The 21,084-nt window shown below is 45.8% G+C and overlaps 1 protein-coding gene across 1 annotated transcript in view; it reads right to left on the reverse strand.

The window, feature by feature from the left end:
* The window catches only part of LOC144953617 (ribonuclease inhibitor-like), a 41,035-nt gene extending 21,239 nt beyond the window's left edge, over positions 1-19,796 (reverse strand). The window contains exon 1 of the mRNA XM_078884207.1: positions 19,661-19,796. Coding sequence (XP_078740333.1) covers positions 19,661-19,764 — 104 coding nt within the window. The 5' untranslated portion in view covers positions 19,765-19,796. The remainder of the gene's footprint in view (positions 1-19,660) is intronic.
* Positions 19,797-21,084: the final 1,288 nt, after the last annotated feature.

The raw sequence follows: 21,084 nt of genomic DNA on the forward strand, positions 1-21,084 counted from the left end.
GAGGCTGGGGGGGGACGTGGGCGGAGTGAGCAGTAAACCGGCAGGTAATGATGGAAACAACAACAACCAGTTAGGGCATTGCCGGGTTGATAACATCCTTCCAATGATTGTTCAATTTGTATCCATCTTCTCGGTTGAAGAGTGGTGATGTATGGTCAAATAACCCCCAAGACCTACATGGTGTGGGAGTGCCTTTTCCAGCAGTAGAGTGGCCAAAGGCTGTACTTGTACATGTTTAGGAGTGTGTAAGTTTATATGTACACTATGTGTACGTTTCTGTGTGTACATGTCTGTGTGTGTATATACGAGTGTCTTTCAATGTGTATTTTTATGCGTTTTTGGGAATGGTGGTAAAGGCGTTGGCACATTCCAATAAGAACTAAGTGACCTGGGTTTAATATCTGGTAACAGCATCAGTGGTGAGTGATAAAAAAATCTGGTCCTGGAACTCCCCTATGGTGACTCAGTCTTAAATGAGTACCTGTTATGGTGTGTAAACATCAGCAATGGAGAGAGAAAGACAGCCAATGACGGTACTAGTCAGAGAAGTGCGATCAGCACTTGACTCAAAAGTGTATGCAGGCTCCACGGGGAGATTGTCTTTGTGCTCTAAAGTGCAGTGGAGTAGTGTGTGCTTGTTCTCTGACACTACCTTCACTTTCCCCAACAGTTTGTATGGGCTACTTGGGGAATCTTTGTCTCTTTAATGCTTTACAACTAAGATTGACACCCATTACGTATGAGCTGTCTCTGTCGTGGGGGCACCATCACTGACCATGATCCACTGTGAACCAGGGGGCTTGAATCGGCCACGTGGATCACACCGTTACCCTCACTCTCCACTGCAGAGCTGCTATCAGGGCTCCATTTTCTCAGTGTGGTCTACAGTCACCTCATTTCCTGCACCTAGTGTGGAGGGCTATGATTATCGCTCATTAAATGTTGCTGAAGATGATGGAAAGCGTTACAGCAGTCAAGCATATGCATAACTTGTCTTCCTTTTGTACATAAATGTACAGTGAGTGCAGCATTCACTGTGGACCCACCTACTCACTATACATTTTCTCACCCACTCACACGAATTCACTCATTCACCAACCCACTCATACACTAATTCTCTCATTTACCAAACCACTCACACACTAATTCACTCATTCACCAACTCACTCACATCCTCACCTAACTCAACATACTCATCGATCCACCCACCAAGTCACCCACCAACTCAAGCAGGCACGCACTCACTCACCAAACATTATCCCTCAATGGATGAGTGGCCATGAGTATGGGGGGAGAAGAGTGAAGGGACGGGCAAGGGTGGGGGATGGGTTATGGGAAAAGTGAAGGCAGGAGCAGGTTGGGGGGTTAATGGGAGGTATAAGGGGAGAGGGTGAGCGTGGAGTGCCGGGAGAGGAGTGAAGTGAGGAGTGAGGACAATGATGGCAGTGGCAAGGGGAAGAATTTGTCAAAAGTTATATTCATGCTTGGGCTATGCAAGAGCGAGTGTTTACTTCAGTATGGGGTTACATTGTACTGTGTGCACCGTTACTAAGCGAGGAGTGTTATAAACAAAGATCTGCCATATAGCCTTAACAGACTGCTGAGGAAAGTGCTGTTAGGGAGCACCTATGAAGGCCGGCATGGCATATGATGGGGTGGGTGGCCAGCATCATGCCCGACCGCTTTTGTCTCCCGAGCAGCGATGTTTTACACACTGCACCTGGTACTCAATTGATCGAGTTGCTATCACACACGCACACACACAATTTGTGAAGTAGTGAATGCGAGGTGTTAAAGTCTTACACCAGCTCTTTACATTTGTGCAGTCCAGGGTGAAGCCTCTTCATTTCCTCAGTGCCAATGTCGCAGCCTGACAGATCGAGTCTCTCCACAGGTTCCTCTCGATGCAGCAGGATCCAGGAGATGGCAGCGCAGTCTGGCAGGGACAGCCTTGTGCGTGACAGGTCTATCTCAGTCATGGACCGAGTGGCATCACTCAGGGACTTGCTGTCGTGCAGCTCGTGCACGCAGTGCAGGAGACTGATGAACCTGTGTCTGTTAGACTTCTGAGTCTCCAAGCTGCGATTGAGCCACTCGATTATTTCCTTTTGAGAATCTGCAGATGGAGGATCCAACATACCCTCTAAGAACTTCCATGGAGTGCTTGATGCTAGTCCACAAAAACACCTCTGAAACACATCAAACCTTCCATCTTTGCTATCCTCAATAGCTTTGATGACGTCACTCACTGGCGATGTTGAATGTGACAGATGCACGGCTATAGCTGCAAAGAATTCCTGCATTGTCAAGTGTGAAAACGAATAACAACTCCCTTGTTTAATGCCCTCGCATGTGAACACTTTGTTGATGAATGTACTTCCGAGTTCAGAAGAACTAACAACACACTCTTCTAGATCTTTTTGGCTGAACACTTGGATGTTTTGCTGAACCCCCTTCAGAGCCATATTGGCAAGAGACGATACGATTTCCTTGGCTCCGTGGCTGCCACGACCATGGTGTTTTATGAGCCCAAAGACGTATTGTGTGAAGAGGTCGGTCATTGATTTGAGGATAATCTCAGAATGATCAGACTTTTGTAAATGTTCCTTCAGGGTAATGGCTGCTATTTGGCAGAATGAAGGGTTCTGGGACAATGTATTCACCGTTTCATTTTCCTGCAGGAGCTTGAGTGCCCTTTCTGCTAGACTTCTATCTTGGTAAAAATTGCGTAAAAATTCAATTTTATCTTCATTGGAAAACCCAGTAATTTCAACAGCTCGATCAACATTCACTCCACTCAGCTGCTCCATGGCAATGGGTCTAGTCGTTATCAAGACTGAGGCCTTGGGCAAGAGGTTTCCATTCACTAGGGCAGAGATGATGGCTTCTACTGTTGCCGTCTTACGTGGATCAGTGCACGCATTGGCATAGTCAAGGCACTTTCCAAACTCGTCCAACCCATCCATAACGAAAAGGGTTCTCTCTTGGTTTTTGAAAACCTCATCCGCTTTGTTTCCCAAACATGAGTGCAGCTTAGAAAACAGCTCTGCCAGTGATACCTCTACAACATTATTTATCTCCCTGAACGTCATGAGCACAATGTGCTCAAAGAGTTGTGCAAACACGTTCTCACCTGCCAGCAGGCTGTGCACAATGAATTTGCTCAACATGGTTTTACCGCTGCCTGGAGTCCCCACTACAATAACGAGTCGGGGGTGTCTTTTTTTTCCAATGGGATCAAAGAGATTATTGTAAGTCATCCCTTCTCTCTGTGCTCTATTCATCAGCTCCTCGTGCTGCTTGCCTCTCGCTAGTAACTCGTGCTCCTTGGTTTCTTGCTGGCGGTAGTAGGGAACCAGAATTGGCTTCACCATCCTCTCCAGCAAAAACACTGCAGGTTCTCCAGGTCGTGCGTTGTAGTCTCGTGTTAATGATGTCAGCTTCAGCAAGAATTCTCTGTAATCATCACCAGGCTTATCTAAATCAAATAAATAATTTAACGAGCAAATTAGTTTCACTTACAATTATAAAAACATTCCTATAGCAGACAAATATGTTTAAAATAAACTATGTAACAAAAAGCGTAGCGAATTCGTTCACCATGGATAATGCATCACCATCATGTACATCATGAATTATTGTGTGGAAGTTTTCCCGATGTGTATTCTACAAATGCAATTTTTCTAAACACTGTACCTCTGTAAAACATTTTTTTGTTATCATAACAAAAATGTTACCACCACTTGTCTTTTGTGTTTTGCATGTGAAAAAGATAGTACCACCACATTTAGCATTACTGTGTACATCAGCATCATCACAACCTAATTATATTAATCTGTGTGTAAAATTCAGTGCTGCCTTGTCCTACAATTTTTGATTTTTGTTGTTTAGGATGTTGAATTTTACTTTTTATATTTCACTGGTATTGGGGCAGTGTTTCCTCTCCCATCTCAAGCTGGCCTTCATCACGTAGCAATGGGACTACACTGGTGGATTGCAGTACACCAGGCACGGTCCGAGCAGCAGAGAAGATGAAGTGCTTTCACCTCCACAACAGCCATATGAATTACAAAACTCGTAGCTTCCCACATCATGCATCATAGGTTCACTTGAATTTCAACTAATATGGCTACTGCATCATCAGCAAACACTGTGGCAGCCACTACATTGTGGAGTGTCGATTTCCTATGACAAATTTTTTCAACAACTTCCATTAGCTTTCCAAGGAAACATTGAACCCAGTGACTCACCACTTGGCCAATGTTGACCATAAGGAGCGTGATCCCTCTGTATCTGATGTTATTTTAATCTCTCGGGAATAATAGACTCAGTCATTATCTCGCGTGGACTTTTTTTCCTAATGACGAGGGCTACAAATTTGAGGTTTTATCTGGAGTGAATTATAACCAATCCAAGAGGTAAGAGGAGAGAGTAGGTTCCGTTTCATGAGTCAATGGCAATAAAAGGCTGGGTGTAATTAGAAATAGCAGTGATAGCTAGTCAATATAAAAAATTAGGAATAAAAAAATGTCCACAAAGGAGGAGACATTGTACTGAGAAGATAGCCAAGGACGGAGCCACGTGGAACACCATAGAATTGGGGGTTCTGAACGGAAGGCAGTCCTTGATTGGAAAAATATGGCTCACTTTTAGAGGGTGAAGCAGAAGCAGTAGGGAAGTGTGTGAGAGATGCCTGCGTAGCCATGCCGATTCAAGAGGATGGAGTAGTGTGTGGTATCCAAAGCAGCCCAAAAGTCAAGAACTAGAAGCAGCTTCCATAGTTTAAGAGAGGTGGTCATTCACCCTGCATAGAGCAATAGTTTCAATGACATGGCCTTGGTGGAATCCAGATTGTACCAAGTCATGGAGACCATGGCAGCAGATGGGTTTGCTGCCATGGGCAACCATCTTGGGCTTGACACTTTAAAGAGAGCTTCATAGCTCATTATATTCTTCCAGCTTAAATACAAAGTCTGTGTCTGAAGAGGTGGGAGAAAATCACCATGTTTAAGTATTTTCCAAGGAAAGAGAGGTGTGGGATATGACGAATTAAATCATGTTGGGGTCCAGTGTGGATGTAAGTTTTTGATATTTACACACTTTCATTATCCATCTATCCTTTCCTCCCAATTGCTGATCAATTGTACTTTCCCTGTTATGCAATGGAATATAAATGTCCTCCTTCTGAGAGGAATGTTGTCATGCAAGGATGGTGCAGTTTGCTCATTTTAAATGACAAATCATCGCAGTTCAAAACAATCCCTTCACGTAAACTTGCCCAAGACATGATAATGGCTATGTGAAGTTTAGCATCACTCACGAGAAGCTGCTCCAGGGATGGTTTCGTCCGCAGTACTGCTCAGATCGACACCCATCACGTTGAGCTGCTGCTTATGCTGTGATATCCACCGATCTAGGAGAGGAATCTCAGATCTCAGCGGCACCAACACGGCTTCAAGGAATCTCATGCACACATCTTCTCCCTTGTCGAGCATGAGGTCGATCAGGTGCCGTGTTCGCCCAGTGGGGTCAGTCGTGCTTTTAAGGGACGCGTATTCATTCTGCAGGACTATTCCTGCTTGTTGTGAATGGTCAAGCACTTCTGATGACTGCACTTGGAGACATTGCAGGAGTTTCACTTTGTTGGTTCTAATGATCTCATATGCAGGATCTTTTGATGCCATCACGACAAACGCATGGAGTCACCTGAAGAACATTAAAACAAACCACGTGCCACCTGTAAGCATAGTCGTGTAATTTTAGCCAGGTATGGGAAAGAATAAAAATTATTATAATAAAATCCTGCTACTAAAATCTGAGGTCTTGGTTGGGTACAATTGTGACTATAGGCATTTGATTGTGGATACATTGAGTTATATAAATTGTAATGTAAGCTCCAATTGTTATTGGAATATATGGAAATACATTAAATAGCATCGAAACACCTTAGACATCTCAAAACACTCTTCAGTGCAAGCATATGAACACAACACTACGACAAAAAAAGTTAAATATAAACCTAATTCAAAATACCACACAGGTTTAACAGAATTAAGCAGCTGCTTGACACCACGCGCTCACTGCCTCGACCACCGTGATGCCACGCAGACGGCGAATTGCGCTGTAATGTGCAATGATCGGGATAGCGTCACCTCAGGTTGAGTGACGATTAGGTTGGGAGGTGGAACGGCAGAGGGTGGGAGCCAGGTTTGATCTTGGGTGGACCCTATGTAGAGGGTACGCCCATGTTCTCAATGTATGGGTAGAGGGTGATCTGAGGTTATCTAGCAGTGGTATGACGTCACATACGCTTCACGGAAATTAGTGAACGGGATCTTTTGAGTGGGGAAGCCAAAACTTAAAGTACACACATGAGGCAGCGTCAATGTTACTGTGATGTTCATTATGTTAAATAAAATCACTTATGCAGGACAGCAGTGGTCCAGGCGTCTGTGCAGCCACCCTCCTATGCCTTTGAATCTCCTACACTTTCTCTTAGGAATCGTTCGAAAATGAGCGGCACGTTACATCATCAGCAGCCATTGTCTCTACCACTGGATGAACGCTTCCCTATATTTGTTTTACATAAGAAATTAATGAAAAAAGCCTTATCTTCTTGGTTCTTTCGGAAAAGTCACGTAGAAGGGAAGTAATAAAATAATAAAAACAAAACATAATAAAATAATTACTAATATATAATATAATAAAATATTATTTAATTATATTATATTATGTTTTGTTTTTATTATTTTATTACTTCCCTTCTACGTGACTTTACCGAAAGAACCAAGAAGATGAATCTCTGCAGTCACAAAAGCTTTAAATCGAAAAGAAAAAAGCCTTAGTTTAACATTAAAAGTCTCCATAATATTCATCCGGTCAGTGAGTATGCACAACGTGCATTTACAACAGCATGCAGAGCATGAGACTAAAACGAGTTTTGTACATCGTTTGAAATATTCATACATTTAACTCGTTGTGTATTGAGCTGTGTGTATTGCACCGCTGCAAACTAAATATCGATACTGTACATATACAGGCCGGTCTCACTTAACGAGCGTTCTTTCTACGAGAATGCCCCATAACAAGCAATTCGAACGTAAACCCATTTTTTGCAAAATTAGCAAATATTTGCGTAACAGGTGGAGACGGCTTGATCAAATAGTATTCTTTGGCAGCAGGGAGCACACGGTGGCCTGCAGTTGTTTGCATCGCGCGCTTTCAGATGCGCTTCTGCTGCCATCTGAAATTCTGTTCCTTCTGATATTAGGAAGCCACTGGGGCTATGCAATTGATTGAAAACTCATTTCTTTATAAGTGCTTTTTGCGTTTTGTTTATTGTCCTTCCTCCTCACCTCACATTCAATTACGTATTGTACACGTATGATTTGCTGAGCAGTCAAATAGTACGTGGAGACACTGTAATGGGGGGGAGAGGGGGAGGCCGTGGGCTCAGTCGCTTTTCTCTCTCATACAGCACACATCTCCACGAGAATTACGAAAAAAATTGACACCTGGAAAATGGACATCCATTGATGTTTACGCCCAAGGCGCAACAACTCTCTTGGCTTCACTCTCATGCAGCTCCACGCTACCCACAGCAGACGCGCGCTCCTTACAAAAGATCCACGGCCGAGCGTCTTCTACGCCTACAGCACGAGCTCCAGCACAAACATCTCCCATGTAGCTCCACAGACTGGTGGGGCAAGTGCTATTATTGAGCACCTTTGAAGGCCGGCATGGCAAAAGAGGGGTAGAAATGGCCAGTACCACACCTGGCCATCTTTTTCTCAGTTTCTGCTGATTACCAATTGTATCCGGCACTCATTTAATGCAGACTCAACCTAGAGGACCCAAAACCAGTGGAGATATAATGCGCTATTGATAACTGTGGTTGTGTTTGTTGTGCAGCATGGCTCGCCAAAAACACACACACATAGGATATGCACAGATACAAACAAGATAAATCTTCTAGAGTTTTTTACATACTATAATCGGTCAAAAACTCAATGGAAGATTTGGAAATTACTTCTGATATCGAGCACCTCAGAAGGCTGATACGGCACATGAAGGGGTGGATACATACACACAATAACAATAAGAGCCATTCTCTACTGAAAATTGGTGACGTCAGCAAGGTGTTTATGCCAGGCTAAGTGCACACTGAGGTAATGTGGACTGTGGAAGGCTCCTTTGGCAGGAGGTTACGGGATAGACAAAGGTGCCATGGGTTGAGTTACGGGGATGACTGGCAAATCTACCACGTGTGCTCCCCACTGTTCCAACTTGCTGTATTTTACTCGCCCTGCACTCCGTTCGTTGTTGTGAGCATCACTCCCCCGCCCTCCGTTATTGCTGGAGGTGGGCATCCTTCACAAAACTCCTCGAGAGAGGCTGATCTTGACACCACTGGTACGAGCTGTCCGCAAGCCCAAGCAGCTCCACATCCTTCTGCTACACAGCAGTCAAACTCTTGTCTATAGGTTTAGCCCCTTATATCTGGACAAACGGAAGCTGTTCGGGTACGCAGAGACTGGCCAGTTGGGCTACATGACCCAGCCAATGCTGCCACACCTGCCTTAAGATCTCACTGATGGGAATGTGTCCTGATCTTTCAAGGATCTAATCTGCTCACACAATCCAGTTTGTTAAACCCACGGTGGATCGTAGACAACCTGAATATGCAAAACAAGTGTAGATGTTCTATTAAAAGGGATTCATATTTCTCAAATACAGAGAAGGGAGGGGATATCTGGCTGAGAAGACCCAGAGATTTACGTGGAGCGACAGGTCATGTGGCTTTCACAGTGCGTCACGCAGCTGAGATAATTATGTTCGACTGATTCAAAGTTTCACCTCTGCTGTCAAACTTGAGCTGGTCTTAAGTACCCATTCCAGTTATGAAAACAATTTCCACTCTGTCCAAAACTGCCCCACCACTCATGGGGAGTGGGGGAGGGGAGAATACGATGACTTAAAATACTTAAGCAGGTGCTTTGTTCTTTGTGGGATTGATCGTAAACCTCATCTCTTAGTAGTACGCTCTAAGTCCAACAAACGCTTCCCAAGCTCATTCTAAATATAATTCTGATGGTGGGGATGGTTGTAATGTGGAGCTGGGCAGTGGTGACGCATGCTCCTGTCTAATGAGGAACCTACTGATTGGGACCAGTTTCAAGATTCTGTAAACAACGCTGCCAAGACCTGCCCAAGAACCCGTTGCAGTATTCGGAAGCATTTGATTAGTGATTAAACGAAGATGCTTAATTGATAAAAACGTGAAAAACTGCTACAAGGGCCCATAGAAGACTACAAGGGCCTAAGAAGGTCTGGCATGACCAGAGGCAGCCTGATCGAAAAGCTGCAGCAGTGGATAAGAACTCTAAAACGGTGAAATAAAGGATGACTTTGCAAACATGAGTCAGGTCAGGGGAGCCTACTTCAATATTTCCTGCGCAATTACAGATGCAAGTGGCAACCTGCTCAGCAATTGAAGGCAGAAACTAGCATGGTAGAAGAAATTGTATTCTTAGTTGCAGAATCACTTTTCGTCATACCCCCCTGAAGAGCTCATGCAAATCACAACATCAACGAAGACCACATTTCCTGATTTGAGCCATCTGAGAATACAGTGAGGGGTGCCCTAGGAAAAATGAAAAAAAAACTCATCTAAGTATCCGACATTTGCAATGTCAGACAAAAAATGCTGACGTCTAGAGACTCAACTATCATCAAATGGTTAAGTAAAATTCTTTAGCACACGTGGAGGGCAGGCTTGACACCAGCTTTAAATGCAATTATGAAGCCATTTTGGATGGACTGCTTGCAGTCTTATTCCTTTTGTGTCAGTCGTAGAGGTTGTTGGACTATACTTCTCCACACTCGTCTATATTTGGGCGGCAAATATATCAACTATAACGGTAACATAAGGTCCCTGACACAAAGGGGTATCGGCCCCTTCCACCCGATACCCTGGGGCGGTATAGCCTCTGGGCAAGCGTCATAATCACTGGGACCACTTCTTCTATATATATCAGCCCTCCGGCTAGGGGGACCTAGGGGAGGCTAGCTGACCCGACCCAATCAAGGTCCTGGGGTCCCGCCCACTGGCCCACTCGGTCCCAGCCCTTAGAAGGACGTTGAGTCCGGGGGTTCCCAGGGTCCTAGTCTAAGCTGGCTCTTTGGTCTTCAGCTTGACGACTGGCAAACCCATTCAGAGGTCCGGCTTATATACAGCTCCTAGGGTCACTCCGCCTCTGGCCATGCCTACTCTCTGGAACCTTCCGGAGGGACCTGAACTATTGCGTAATCCCCCAGCCCCCACTGGGGGCCTGGGGTGTGTACCTCCGGTTCCCAACCACCCTCTGGGTTCCCTGGCCTAACAGTGTTACTTGACACAGGCCGTACTCGCCGTTGCCCCCTGTTGACCAATGGCTGACACTACACCAGGTAAGTTGTGGTAACCGCGTGTAACGCTCACAATACCCACTACAGATGTGTAGTGATGCTAACACACGTTGTGACTTCTAAAAAGCCTTCATTCATACACAGCGCTAACGATGCCCAGGGCTGGTTCTTGAGACTTGAGCTGTCTCCTCTCCAATGTCCTCCTCTCCTTGTGCTGTTCCCTTTTATACCTCCCAAGCCCCCTCTCTGGAAGCTTCTATCACCCCACTCCCTTCGGTCAATCCTGTACCTTCTCCACCAACGCTTCTCACCCTTGCTTCCCGCCTTTTACCTTTAAAATCTTTCCTCCAATCCCTTTCAATTTTGCCTCCCGAGCAATCATTGTGGAGGCCTTTTTGCACCAATGGGAAGCCTACTTCCCGATTGTTTGTCTGACTGTACACTTGTGTCAGGTAAGCAGTCTCTTACCTCGGTTATTACAGATGTTTACACCCCAGGCCAAACAACTCTATTAGACTTCCAGCTGAAAATGTGGCTCAACCGGCCTTGTGAATCACAAGTAGTAGAGGCTGCGAAATGAAAAATAATAAAGTAGTGCAATTACATAGCCTCTGTATGTCAGGAGGCTGTGCACAATAGTGAGATACGGTCGTCACTGGAAGCATACATTTATCAAGATAGAACAAACAGTGACGATCGCAAATGAGTGAAGGTTGACTGGGACCTTCAACAAGGAAGCCTTGGGTGCGGGACGGAGAATGAGTGGAGGGGAGTAAAGGGAGACAGTAGGGACGATATAGGAGAGCACTGAGAGGTGAGTAAAATGAGGGGAGAGGCAAGCAGGATCGATTGCTTGGAGGATTTTGAAGACAGTGAAGGCGATATTGGCCTTGATCCAGAAATAAATCAGGAGCCAGTGGAGGGATCAAACACGATCACAGCATTTCCAAGAACAACGACGAAAACAATTTAGCACCGTTTTACTCAAGACAAGACTGTCACACTTGATGAAGTCCAATGTCTCTGATGTATCATTATTAAACCGAGGTTTTGGTTTAATTGACATTGTGAACTTAGGCTTTTACATGCCGATGAGTCCCACAGGCAACACCACGGGATGAAGGGGACAGTGAGGGCTATCGCTCCCTCGACTGACTGGGAGTGAGTAACAGACTTCAGCCTCTCATCACGATTTCTGTGAACAGGGAGGTAGAAGCCAACAGTTAATTTAAACAACAGAATCCGTAACTTTTAAAGGAACAATGTGCCTGCTAAAATACGATTGACATTCCTTTTTTGCTAATGTCAATCTTTGTATTTGTAAAATTGTGAAATAATGGGATCAAATCCCACCTATTGTTGATTATGGCTTCTCTCTCCATGGGTTTTCACAACAGGAATCGCGGAGAAATTATTTTATTCTATTGTAATTAAACTTAAAAATGTTTTAAATAAAAAACAATCATTTGTGTTAAAATCCTCAAATGTGAATTTTGTTTTGGCCAACCAACAGGCTGGAAAGAAACAGCGTTACATTTTGGAGGTGATTACCGTGTGACACATACACACATGCACAAAACTATTAACTTTTATATATGTATAACATATTATAATGTGTTTTCTTATGCCATCATGTGATGAGTACCCATCTCCCAGCAGAGAGTGTGGGGCAGTGTGGTCCCTCGTGGGTACGAATAGTAAGACCACCCTGAGCGGTTTCCAGAAGATGCTCGGTGGAAACTCTTGTTCTGCCATTCTCTACCACAAGATTAGTCGATTAGCAAGGTTGGCTACGTACGTTGCAAAAGAAGTTCAACATACATACATGCGTAAAGGCTCTCCGAGATTTCTAATGGGATTCTCAATCAACCACTTGCCGATATGCATTAAGGATAACACTGAACATCAAACACTGGATTAACTCGGAAAAGAGGGGGATATGGAACAAGTGGGAAGCATGTTCCATCAGTCTTTGGTCGCTCACCGGGATTGTTCTCTCGCACTCTCCAAAGATAAACCACGGGGCTTCAAGCCACACTGGACTGTTTCCACCATCCTCGGAGTCTGCAAAGATCGACAGATCCCATTCTATCCCTCTGTGCATCGACAGTATGGGGCAACGCATCCCTTAAAATAGAGAGTAAATTAATTAATTGGCCAGCATGGAACATCTGCTAATATTGACAAGACAGGGGACCTGTTGACCGAAGAAGAGAACATTTATTATTTCCATCAGATACAGACACGGCACGATGTCCCACAGTCACACTTATACAAGTACTAGCGGTAAGTACCCGGCGTTGCCCGGGCGAAAAAGGCAGACACACATGTAGTTACACACACAAATGGACTGACACACACATAGAGTTACACACACAAATGCACTCACACATACATAGACTGAACAACAACAACCGCCATTCGCCACTAAGTGGCGGTGACGTCACCACAACGCTTGTGCCAGGCTATGTGCACTTTGAGGACACGTGAAGTGTCGAACGCCTGCTGGCAGGAGGTCACGGGGCAAACCCAGATGGCACAGGTCGACTGACTGAGACGACTGGCTGATGCACCACCTGTGGCCCCTACTGTGGCAACTTGCTGTGCTTTAGCCGCCCGGCGCTCCGCTCGTTGTTGTGAGTGTTGCTCCTCCGCCCTCCGTTGTTGTTGGAGGGCGATTGCCTCCAACTGGCCAGTAGCGTCCTTCAGGAGCCTCCTCCACAGAGGCCGATCTTGACATGGCTGTTACCGGTCATCGGCAAGTCCACTCAGCTACACGTCCTCCTGTACCACATCACTCCATCTCTTCTCCAGCCCGTGCCACGACCGTTTAGCCCCTTCGATCCGGCTGAACAAAAGCTGTTTAGGCATGCGGTGGCTGGGCATGCGGGCTACATGACTCAGGCAACGCAGCCTTGCCTGCTGGAGGAGCTCACCGATGGGACTTTGTCCACATCTTTCAAGGATTTATGAGCTCCTCACACAATGCAGCCTGGTTAAACCCAGGATGCATCGTAGGCAGGCCATCCTAAATGTTTCTAACCGGTGAAGATGTTCCATTAGGGGGGTCCAAGTTTCAGAAGCATAGAGAAGGAAGGGAATGACCGTGGCCGAGAAGACCTGAAGCTTCGTGCGGAGTGATAGACCAGGTAGCTTCCAAACAGCGTTACACAACCGATGAAAAGATAATGCGGCTCGACTGATTCTGAGTGAGACCTCTGCTGTTAAACCAGAGCTGGTCATTAGCAGACTGGCAAGGTATGGAAAATCTCCACTGTCTCCACAACTGCCCCATCACCAATTGGGAGTTGTGGGGATGGAGAGTCCGATGGTACAAAATACCCAGGAAGATGCTTCGTTTTGGTGGGGCTGATGGTAACGCCCCACCTCTTGGTGGCAAGCTCCAGGTTCAGCAACGGCACCTCGAACTCCTCCTCCGAGTGAGCAGCAATTAGCAGATTATCGGCATACATAACGTGGTTGAGCAATAGGGAGCCATCCCTTGACCGCACCCGGGCATCGATCAGCCTCCCATTGTATCTGTACTAAATGTAAATTCCTCCGGTACAGCTATTGAAGGCTTGACGAACTACGTGGTCAAAATAGATGTTAAATAATGTGGGAGCCAGAGGACATCCCTGTCGCACCCCAATGTGTACTGGGAAAGGCTCTGACTCCCGGCCACGTAGTTTTACCCAGGCCCGCTCACCATCATGAAGGTCCTTAAGGATGGTGATCAGTGGGTGAAGGACTCAGAAAGCACGAAGAACAACCCAGAGGCCAGGCCTACTGATGGTATCATAGGCCTTGAGCAGGTCAATAAAGCACACACATGGACTAAAACGCACACATGGGCCTACAGGCACGCAAAGAAATTGACTTACACTAACATGGAGGCATGCACACACAGCAATTAACACACGCACATGGACTCAGACACACACATACACATATGGACTCACACACACAAACACATCGACTTACACACACACACATATGGACTGACACACATAGACATCCACTTGAGATACACATACATGGAGTTACACACACATATGGACGTACACACAGCGACTCACACATATATGCATCGAGTGACACACACATTGCCGTACACACACATACATGCTGTCACACATAGACATCCACTTGAGATATACACACATGGAGTTACACACACATATATCGACGTACACAAAATACAGCAACTCACACACATACATACGTGGACTCACACACACATTGACGTAAACACACATATGTACTTACACACATATGGACTAAGACACACACACATGGACATGGACACACATAGATAGACTGACACACAGCCCTACACACATACACATGTGACACACAGACATTTACTTGAGATACACAGACATGGATGAACACACACATATGGACTCACACAAACGCATTGACTTACACACACACACAGAGTGACACACACATGTATAGACTTACACACACATGTGGACTAACACACACATATGGACTGACATACACATCGAAGTACACGCACACAGATCGACTGACACACACACATGGACTAACACACACACATAAACACTTTGACGTTGTCCGTTCAAAAAAGACACCCACATGGAGTTAAAGACACGCATGGCTCTACACGCACTCATGGACTCAAAGACACACACATGGACTCACACACACATCGACGGGCACAGCAATCCCCGATGATGGCACAGCTATCAGTATCGCAGTACTACGTATGAGTAAATAGCGTGACGTGAGTGATGGAAACAATAGAAATGCATTTAAGAAATAAGCAGAAATCACAGACTGGCAGTAGACCGTGGCAGGGTTATAAAAGCGCAGCAAAAAAAGTGGAAATTGAGCAACCCAAAAATCTAAAAAGAGTTTTGTGTACACAAACATAATTTTTGTAACATGTGAACTTGTTTCATAATGGTAAACAATGAACTTGAGTTGTTATCTTCACAAAAACATAATTATTGCAACATCTGTGAACTTGTTTCATAATGTTGCACAATGAAGCTGAGTTGTTATCTACACACAAACATTATTATTGTAATGTTTGTCAACTAATGTGTGTTAACAATAGTAAATAATGGACTTGAGTTATTAGTGTAAGAAGCAAGGAACTTTGTACTTACCATAGCCATGTTGAGGCCTTGTGGCATGCTTAGTCCCCGTCCTGGCCTACATTGGCGAGGCGGAGGAGTTGGCACATTTCCAGGCTAGGGGCTGGGCCGCTACCCCCCCCCCCCCGCAGCATCCCCCGCCCGTGCATGCTATGTAAGCACTAAAATATAATTATCTACGGAGTCTGTACTATAAACTAGACGCATCGTGTTAGGGGGGGCGAAGAGGACATGACACTGTGAAGAAATATCCGCAGCGTGATGTGTGTATGTGTTGGCTGTAAAACGCGTAAAAGAAAATGTCCCCTGTAATCGAGCGAACGCGCAGCACTTGGTAGGGTCCGTCCCCCCCCACGCAATTGTCGTCAGTTGGTACGGTCGACGTCGAGCAATAAGTAAATAATGAATAATAGAAACGGCACAAATGTGTTAATTAAACTACTTTAAAGTTTACGGATGGGAAAACGGAATAGCCTATTCCCACCGCGGGGCTTAGGGCGTGCCGCCTGTCAAAACAATTTCTACATATAGCCCACCGTCCGAGAGCCAAATCCCCCGCAAGCGCGAGCCCGCGGAGACTTTTATATATAAGAAAGAAGAAAGAAAAGATCTACACATGAGGGACGCCATCAACAAGGTCCCAACCAAAAACTTTCCCCAGAGCACCCACCCCATAATGGACTGGCTCGTGGAGACAAATAAAGACGTACAAACGAGCAGAGGCGTGCCATCTCCTCGACTCAGGCGAAGAGCGGGCCAGACTAAAAGTCAAGAAACTGCGGTAAGCACTGCTGGGGTATGACATCTCATCCCCGCCCCCCCAAAAAGGGGGAGCAGAGATATGGTAAGCATGGGCAGCTGGTTCTAGGTCGCTCCCATTGAAATTGAAATTCTCTAACTCCTTCCCAGACTGCCCCAGATGCCCACAAGTTCTATGCATGCATATTTGTAAGCCTTTTGGATATGCTCAGATATTGCCGATTTCTACCGGAACATCTACACCTACTTCAACTCCATCTGTGGCACCGAGGTCGGCCCTTAAGTGGATTCATCCCTGTGGGGCCTGAAACTGGTGGGGGTATCCACACACCAACACACATTACTCCAAGCCTTTTATACCATGGTAATAAAAACTGTCCTGGGAAACTGGAGGCCTTGTTATAGATCTCTATTTCCATTAGGAGCGATGGAGCACCTCAGCTACAAGATTAAGGGAGGAAAAAAAAATAACTACATGAGGCAATATGTACCCTATTTCTTCAGAATTCGGTGTAACATGAAACACCTGGACGTAATGAGGAAAAACCGATCCAGTGGGCGTGGGGTGGAGAGGAATGGGTGACAGGAATCACACCATTCTACCACACTCTGAACGACAGTGGTCCCCAGGAGGGATTGAGGCAGGCTCCACACTTATGTTTTTCTTTATATTATTTTATTTTCCCATTCATTGATTTGATTCTAACCCCCCTGTCACGAATATCCCCCGCCCCTTCCCCCCCTCTAATACTCCTCTCCTGATCTTTAGCGCTACCTTTAGGAGGGATAGGAACCCGACAAACCCTAAACAGCCCCCGTTAGGGGGAGCGTAAACACCCAGAGGGTGTGGCTCCTAATCACGTTACCCGTGCGCAAATCTGTTTAACCTGTTTTATTCACGGTTCAAGAAAAAAACGTTTAAATGTAAACTGAAAACAAACCAACATATTTGTTTGTCGAGTGAGGTGCATGATATTGCACTCCTCTCACTTTAGAAATAATTATACTACCAGTTGCAAAATCGCTCTGCGTCATACCGCTCTAAAGAGCTCATGCAATCCGTAGCTGTAGTCATGTTAACCTTTTAAATTTAGATATCTTTCTTATGCAGGATCCAACCTTTCAATTACAGTAAATTTAACTTCCATATCCCCACACAAACATGAATAAGGATTTTTTTTAATGAAAATTGTTACTTGTTAGACAGCATGAATGGTTACTATAGTGTCTATGATGGGGAATACACTTCGGATGGTAAAAAAGTAAAGCAGACAAATGAAAATTAAAAACGATATTCAGAATCATTAATTGCAGTTATAATTTTTTATTGTGCTGTTTATACTGTTGGTGGTGTTGGTTGTAATTTTGAAACTAGATATTGTACATCAGTGACTTCCTTCTTCCAACAACAATAATTAAATATTTTCAAATGCACTGCTGCAGGCAGTCCTCCCCATGCCGTCGCGGTCATAAAGGTTGTTGGACCATACTTCTCCGCACTCTTCTGGATTTGACCAGCAAAAATTCGCCTCGAGAAAGTCTTGACATGCAGAGTTGACTGACATTTTTTGCTGATCTGCTGAGCAGTCAAATAGTACCAGGGGAGAATGTCATGGGAGGGATAGGGGGCGTGGTCTCAGTCACGAGCTCTCTCATACAGCACACACATCTTCAATATTTGAGAGAAAAATGACAACTGACAAATGGACACCCATTGATATTGACGCCCAAGGCGCAACAACTCAATTTGCATCAAGCTCGGAATGTGGCCCGTCCAGCCTTGTCACACACAGGCAGTGGAGGGAGCAGGGTGGAAAATAATACAGTGGAGAGTGCATTTACAGAGCATCTCGTATATATCCGAATAATAAAATTCAGTGCAGAACAATCAGACAAGCATCATGGGGAACAAGGAGGCGTGCATAGACTGCATAAATTCATACAGAGAGAATAGACAGTCATGGGCACAGGACAAGTGGGTGGATGGTGAGAGACAGGCTCAGAGAATTGTACCAGAAATGAAGAATAAGTTCCCTGATAATGAGTCAAGTTTTACGAAAAACTCCTTTAGTTGCTGGGCAGAGAGGACGGAGGGGAGTAGGCAACGATGAGAGGGGCGATAGGAGAACAAGGCTAAAGGAGAGGAGTGAATATTTGTTTTATATTCATCAGGTAAAGCCCATTGGAGCTATTAAGCTATTTTTGAGAAGCTACCTGGCAACAAATGATGGTACTCTTTGGTTCTTTCGGTAAAGTCACGTAGAAAGTAAATAAATTAAATAATATAATACGACGTTTCGATTGTAACACAAGCAACCATCATCAGGTAGAACTAAATTTGAGAGAGAGACAAAACACAGACACGGACACAGACAAACACACAAGTAGAGAGACAATACAAAGACACACACACAGAGAGACACACAACATAGACACACAGAGACCCAATGCCTGTGTCGAGGCCTTAAATAGAGAGATGGGGGGGTCAGAGAGAGAGGTGGGTCTGCTGGGGCAGCTGATGGAGCAGAGAAATTAGCATGATGCTTGCGCATGAGACATTCAATCTCAATAAAATTTGCAGGTGAAATATTTTATGAAATTAAAGAAAAATGTGCAATTAAGGAAAACAGAGAAATTGAAAACTTCCATGACATGGTGGATTAAAATGATGAATCACGACTGAACATACAAGCCAAGCACACCAAGGTGGTGCTCGCTTCATCAACCCAGCCACACACATCAGCGCGATCGCTTTCCAGCGCGTATCTCGTGACTCGCGAAGGGAATTTCTGCGTCGGCGTCTCGCCCGTGCAGCTCCACGCTGCCCACAGCAGACGCGCGCTCCCTACAGAGGATCCACGGTCGCGCGTCTTCAACACCTACAGCACGAGCTCCAGCACAAACATCCCCCGTGTAGCTCCACAGGCTGGCGGGGCAGTACTCTTATTGAGCCCCTATAAAGGCCGGAATGGCACACGATGGGGTGGGTGTTCAGAACCACGTGGGACCGCCTTTGTCTCCCCAATGTGTCATATTTACACACCGCCCCAGATACTCATTTTAGTTCCACACACAGTGGCCTTGCTCGTGAGACAACTCACACGTGCTACACCATCTTCCACACACACACATACATTTATGCGCCAATTAAAACATTTGCTCTGTAGCCTACACAGGCAGTTTTATAGTCTGGACCACACCACCCACCGTCCTCCACGCATCACAAACTCCCCACACTCACCCACGCTGTGAAGTGTCACACCACCCACCGTCCCCCACGCACCACAAACTCCCTGCACTCACCCACAATGTGAAGTGTCATACCACCCACCGTCCCCCACACACCACAAACTCCCCACACTCACCCACACTGTGAAGTGTTGAGTCGCCTCGCGTCTCTCGCCCCTGACACGCGCAAACGCTGCACGGCTCCCCGTGGCTGATTTCTCAGTCTCAGGCCCTGTGGCATCAGGAAGTCAGTGGCAGTCTCCTCCTGCAGCAGCAGGTTGGAGAGGGGTGGAGTGAGGCGTGAGGGAGGGGTTGGAGGAGGGGTAAGGGGGAAGGTTGGGGGGAGGGCTTGGGGGAGGGGAGGGGTTAGGGTTGGGGAGGGGTGGGGAGAGCGGGAAAGGGGTGGGGAGAGGGGAACGGTGGCACCTGCAACTCTGCAAGCACTGGTTATTTATGTGGTGTTACATTTGTTGTTCTATTACTTTATTTTACAAATTATATTTTGTATCTCTCACGATAATAAAGTTGCTCAAGAGTGGAACATGTTAAACTGAAACGTAACTCAGCTTTTAGCATGGTATGACTGTTTGCTTAGAGCATTTTCCAAGGAACGGATCTCGCTCGTTAAGCGAGTATTAGAATTGTACTGAGACAATGTTGGTTATACAGGTAGGAACAATGTTCCACACTGCCCACCAGGGATTTATTGTCTGTCTGTCTATCGTGCATAAATAAATATAATAATACACACAGCTCTTTGATTGGTGGAGACCTACTGCCGGGTACGGAGAGGGGAGGTGCCTAAGGGAGGAGGGTCAGGGGAGGGGCCTAAGGAAGGGGGGAGTCATGAAAGGGGCCTGAGGGGGGAGGGGTTTAGAGGAGGGGCCTAAGGGAGGGGTGGTCATGGGAGGGGCCTAAGGATATGGGGGGTTGGTCAAGGGAGGGGGGTAATGGGAGGGGCCTAAGAAAGGGGGAGGGGCCGATAGTTAAGGGGGCTGGCTACCTGGCTGGCTGCCTGGCTACCTGGCTGGCTGCCTGGCTACCTCAAGTCATCTTTTATACAGGTAGGAACAACAGGTTCCACACTGCCCACCAGGGATAATTTTTTTATACAGGTAGGAACAACAGGTTCCACACTGCCTACCAGGTATGAGTCTGGCTGTCGTGCATCTGGCTGTCGTGCACGAATGCGCTGTCCAACCAAGTTCCTACCTGCCCACTCCGAAGGAACGTGTTTTTGATTGCCAGTTCCACACCAGGTGACTTGTCATTGGTCGGTGAGCTCAACTCACGATAACCACCAATGTGATCAGCTCACGCGGCACGCAACTCGTGCAATGCACTGATGCAGTCTGAGACACACATTATAATTGACTAAAGTGAAGTGATGTTCCTAAAATAAACATAAAGGTGGTGCTTATCTCATGCTTACAGCCCTGTTCCGGTAGTGGAGATAATTATTCCACGTTCCTATGACGGTGTTGAGTTGATTCTCAAGACAAGCAGCATTGATATCGTGTGGAGCTTTTATGGCTGGGAAGACAGCGGCAGTGTAGCAATC

Source organism: Lampetra fluviatilis, chromosome 79 (assembly GCF_964198595.1).
Source record: "Lampetra fluviatilis chromosome 79, kcLamFluv1.1, whole genome shotgun sequence".
NCBI classification, from domain to species: domain Eukaryota; kingdom Metazoa; phylum Chordata; class Hyperoartia; order Petromyzontiformes; family Petromyzontidae; genus Lampetra; species Lampetra fluviatilis.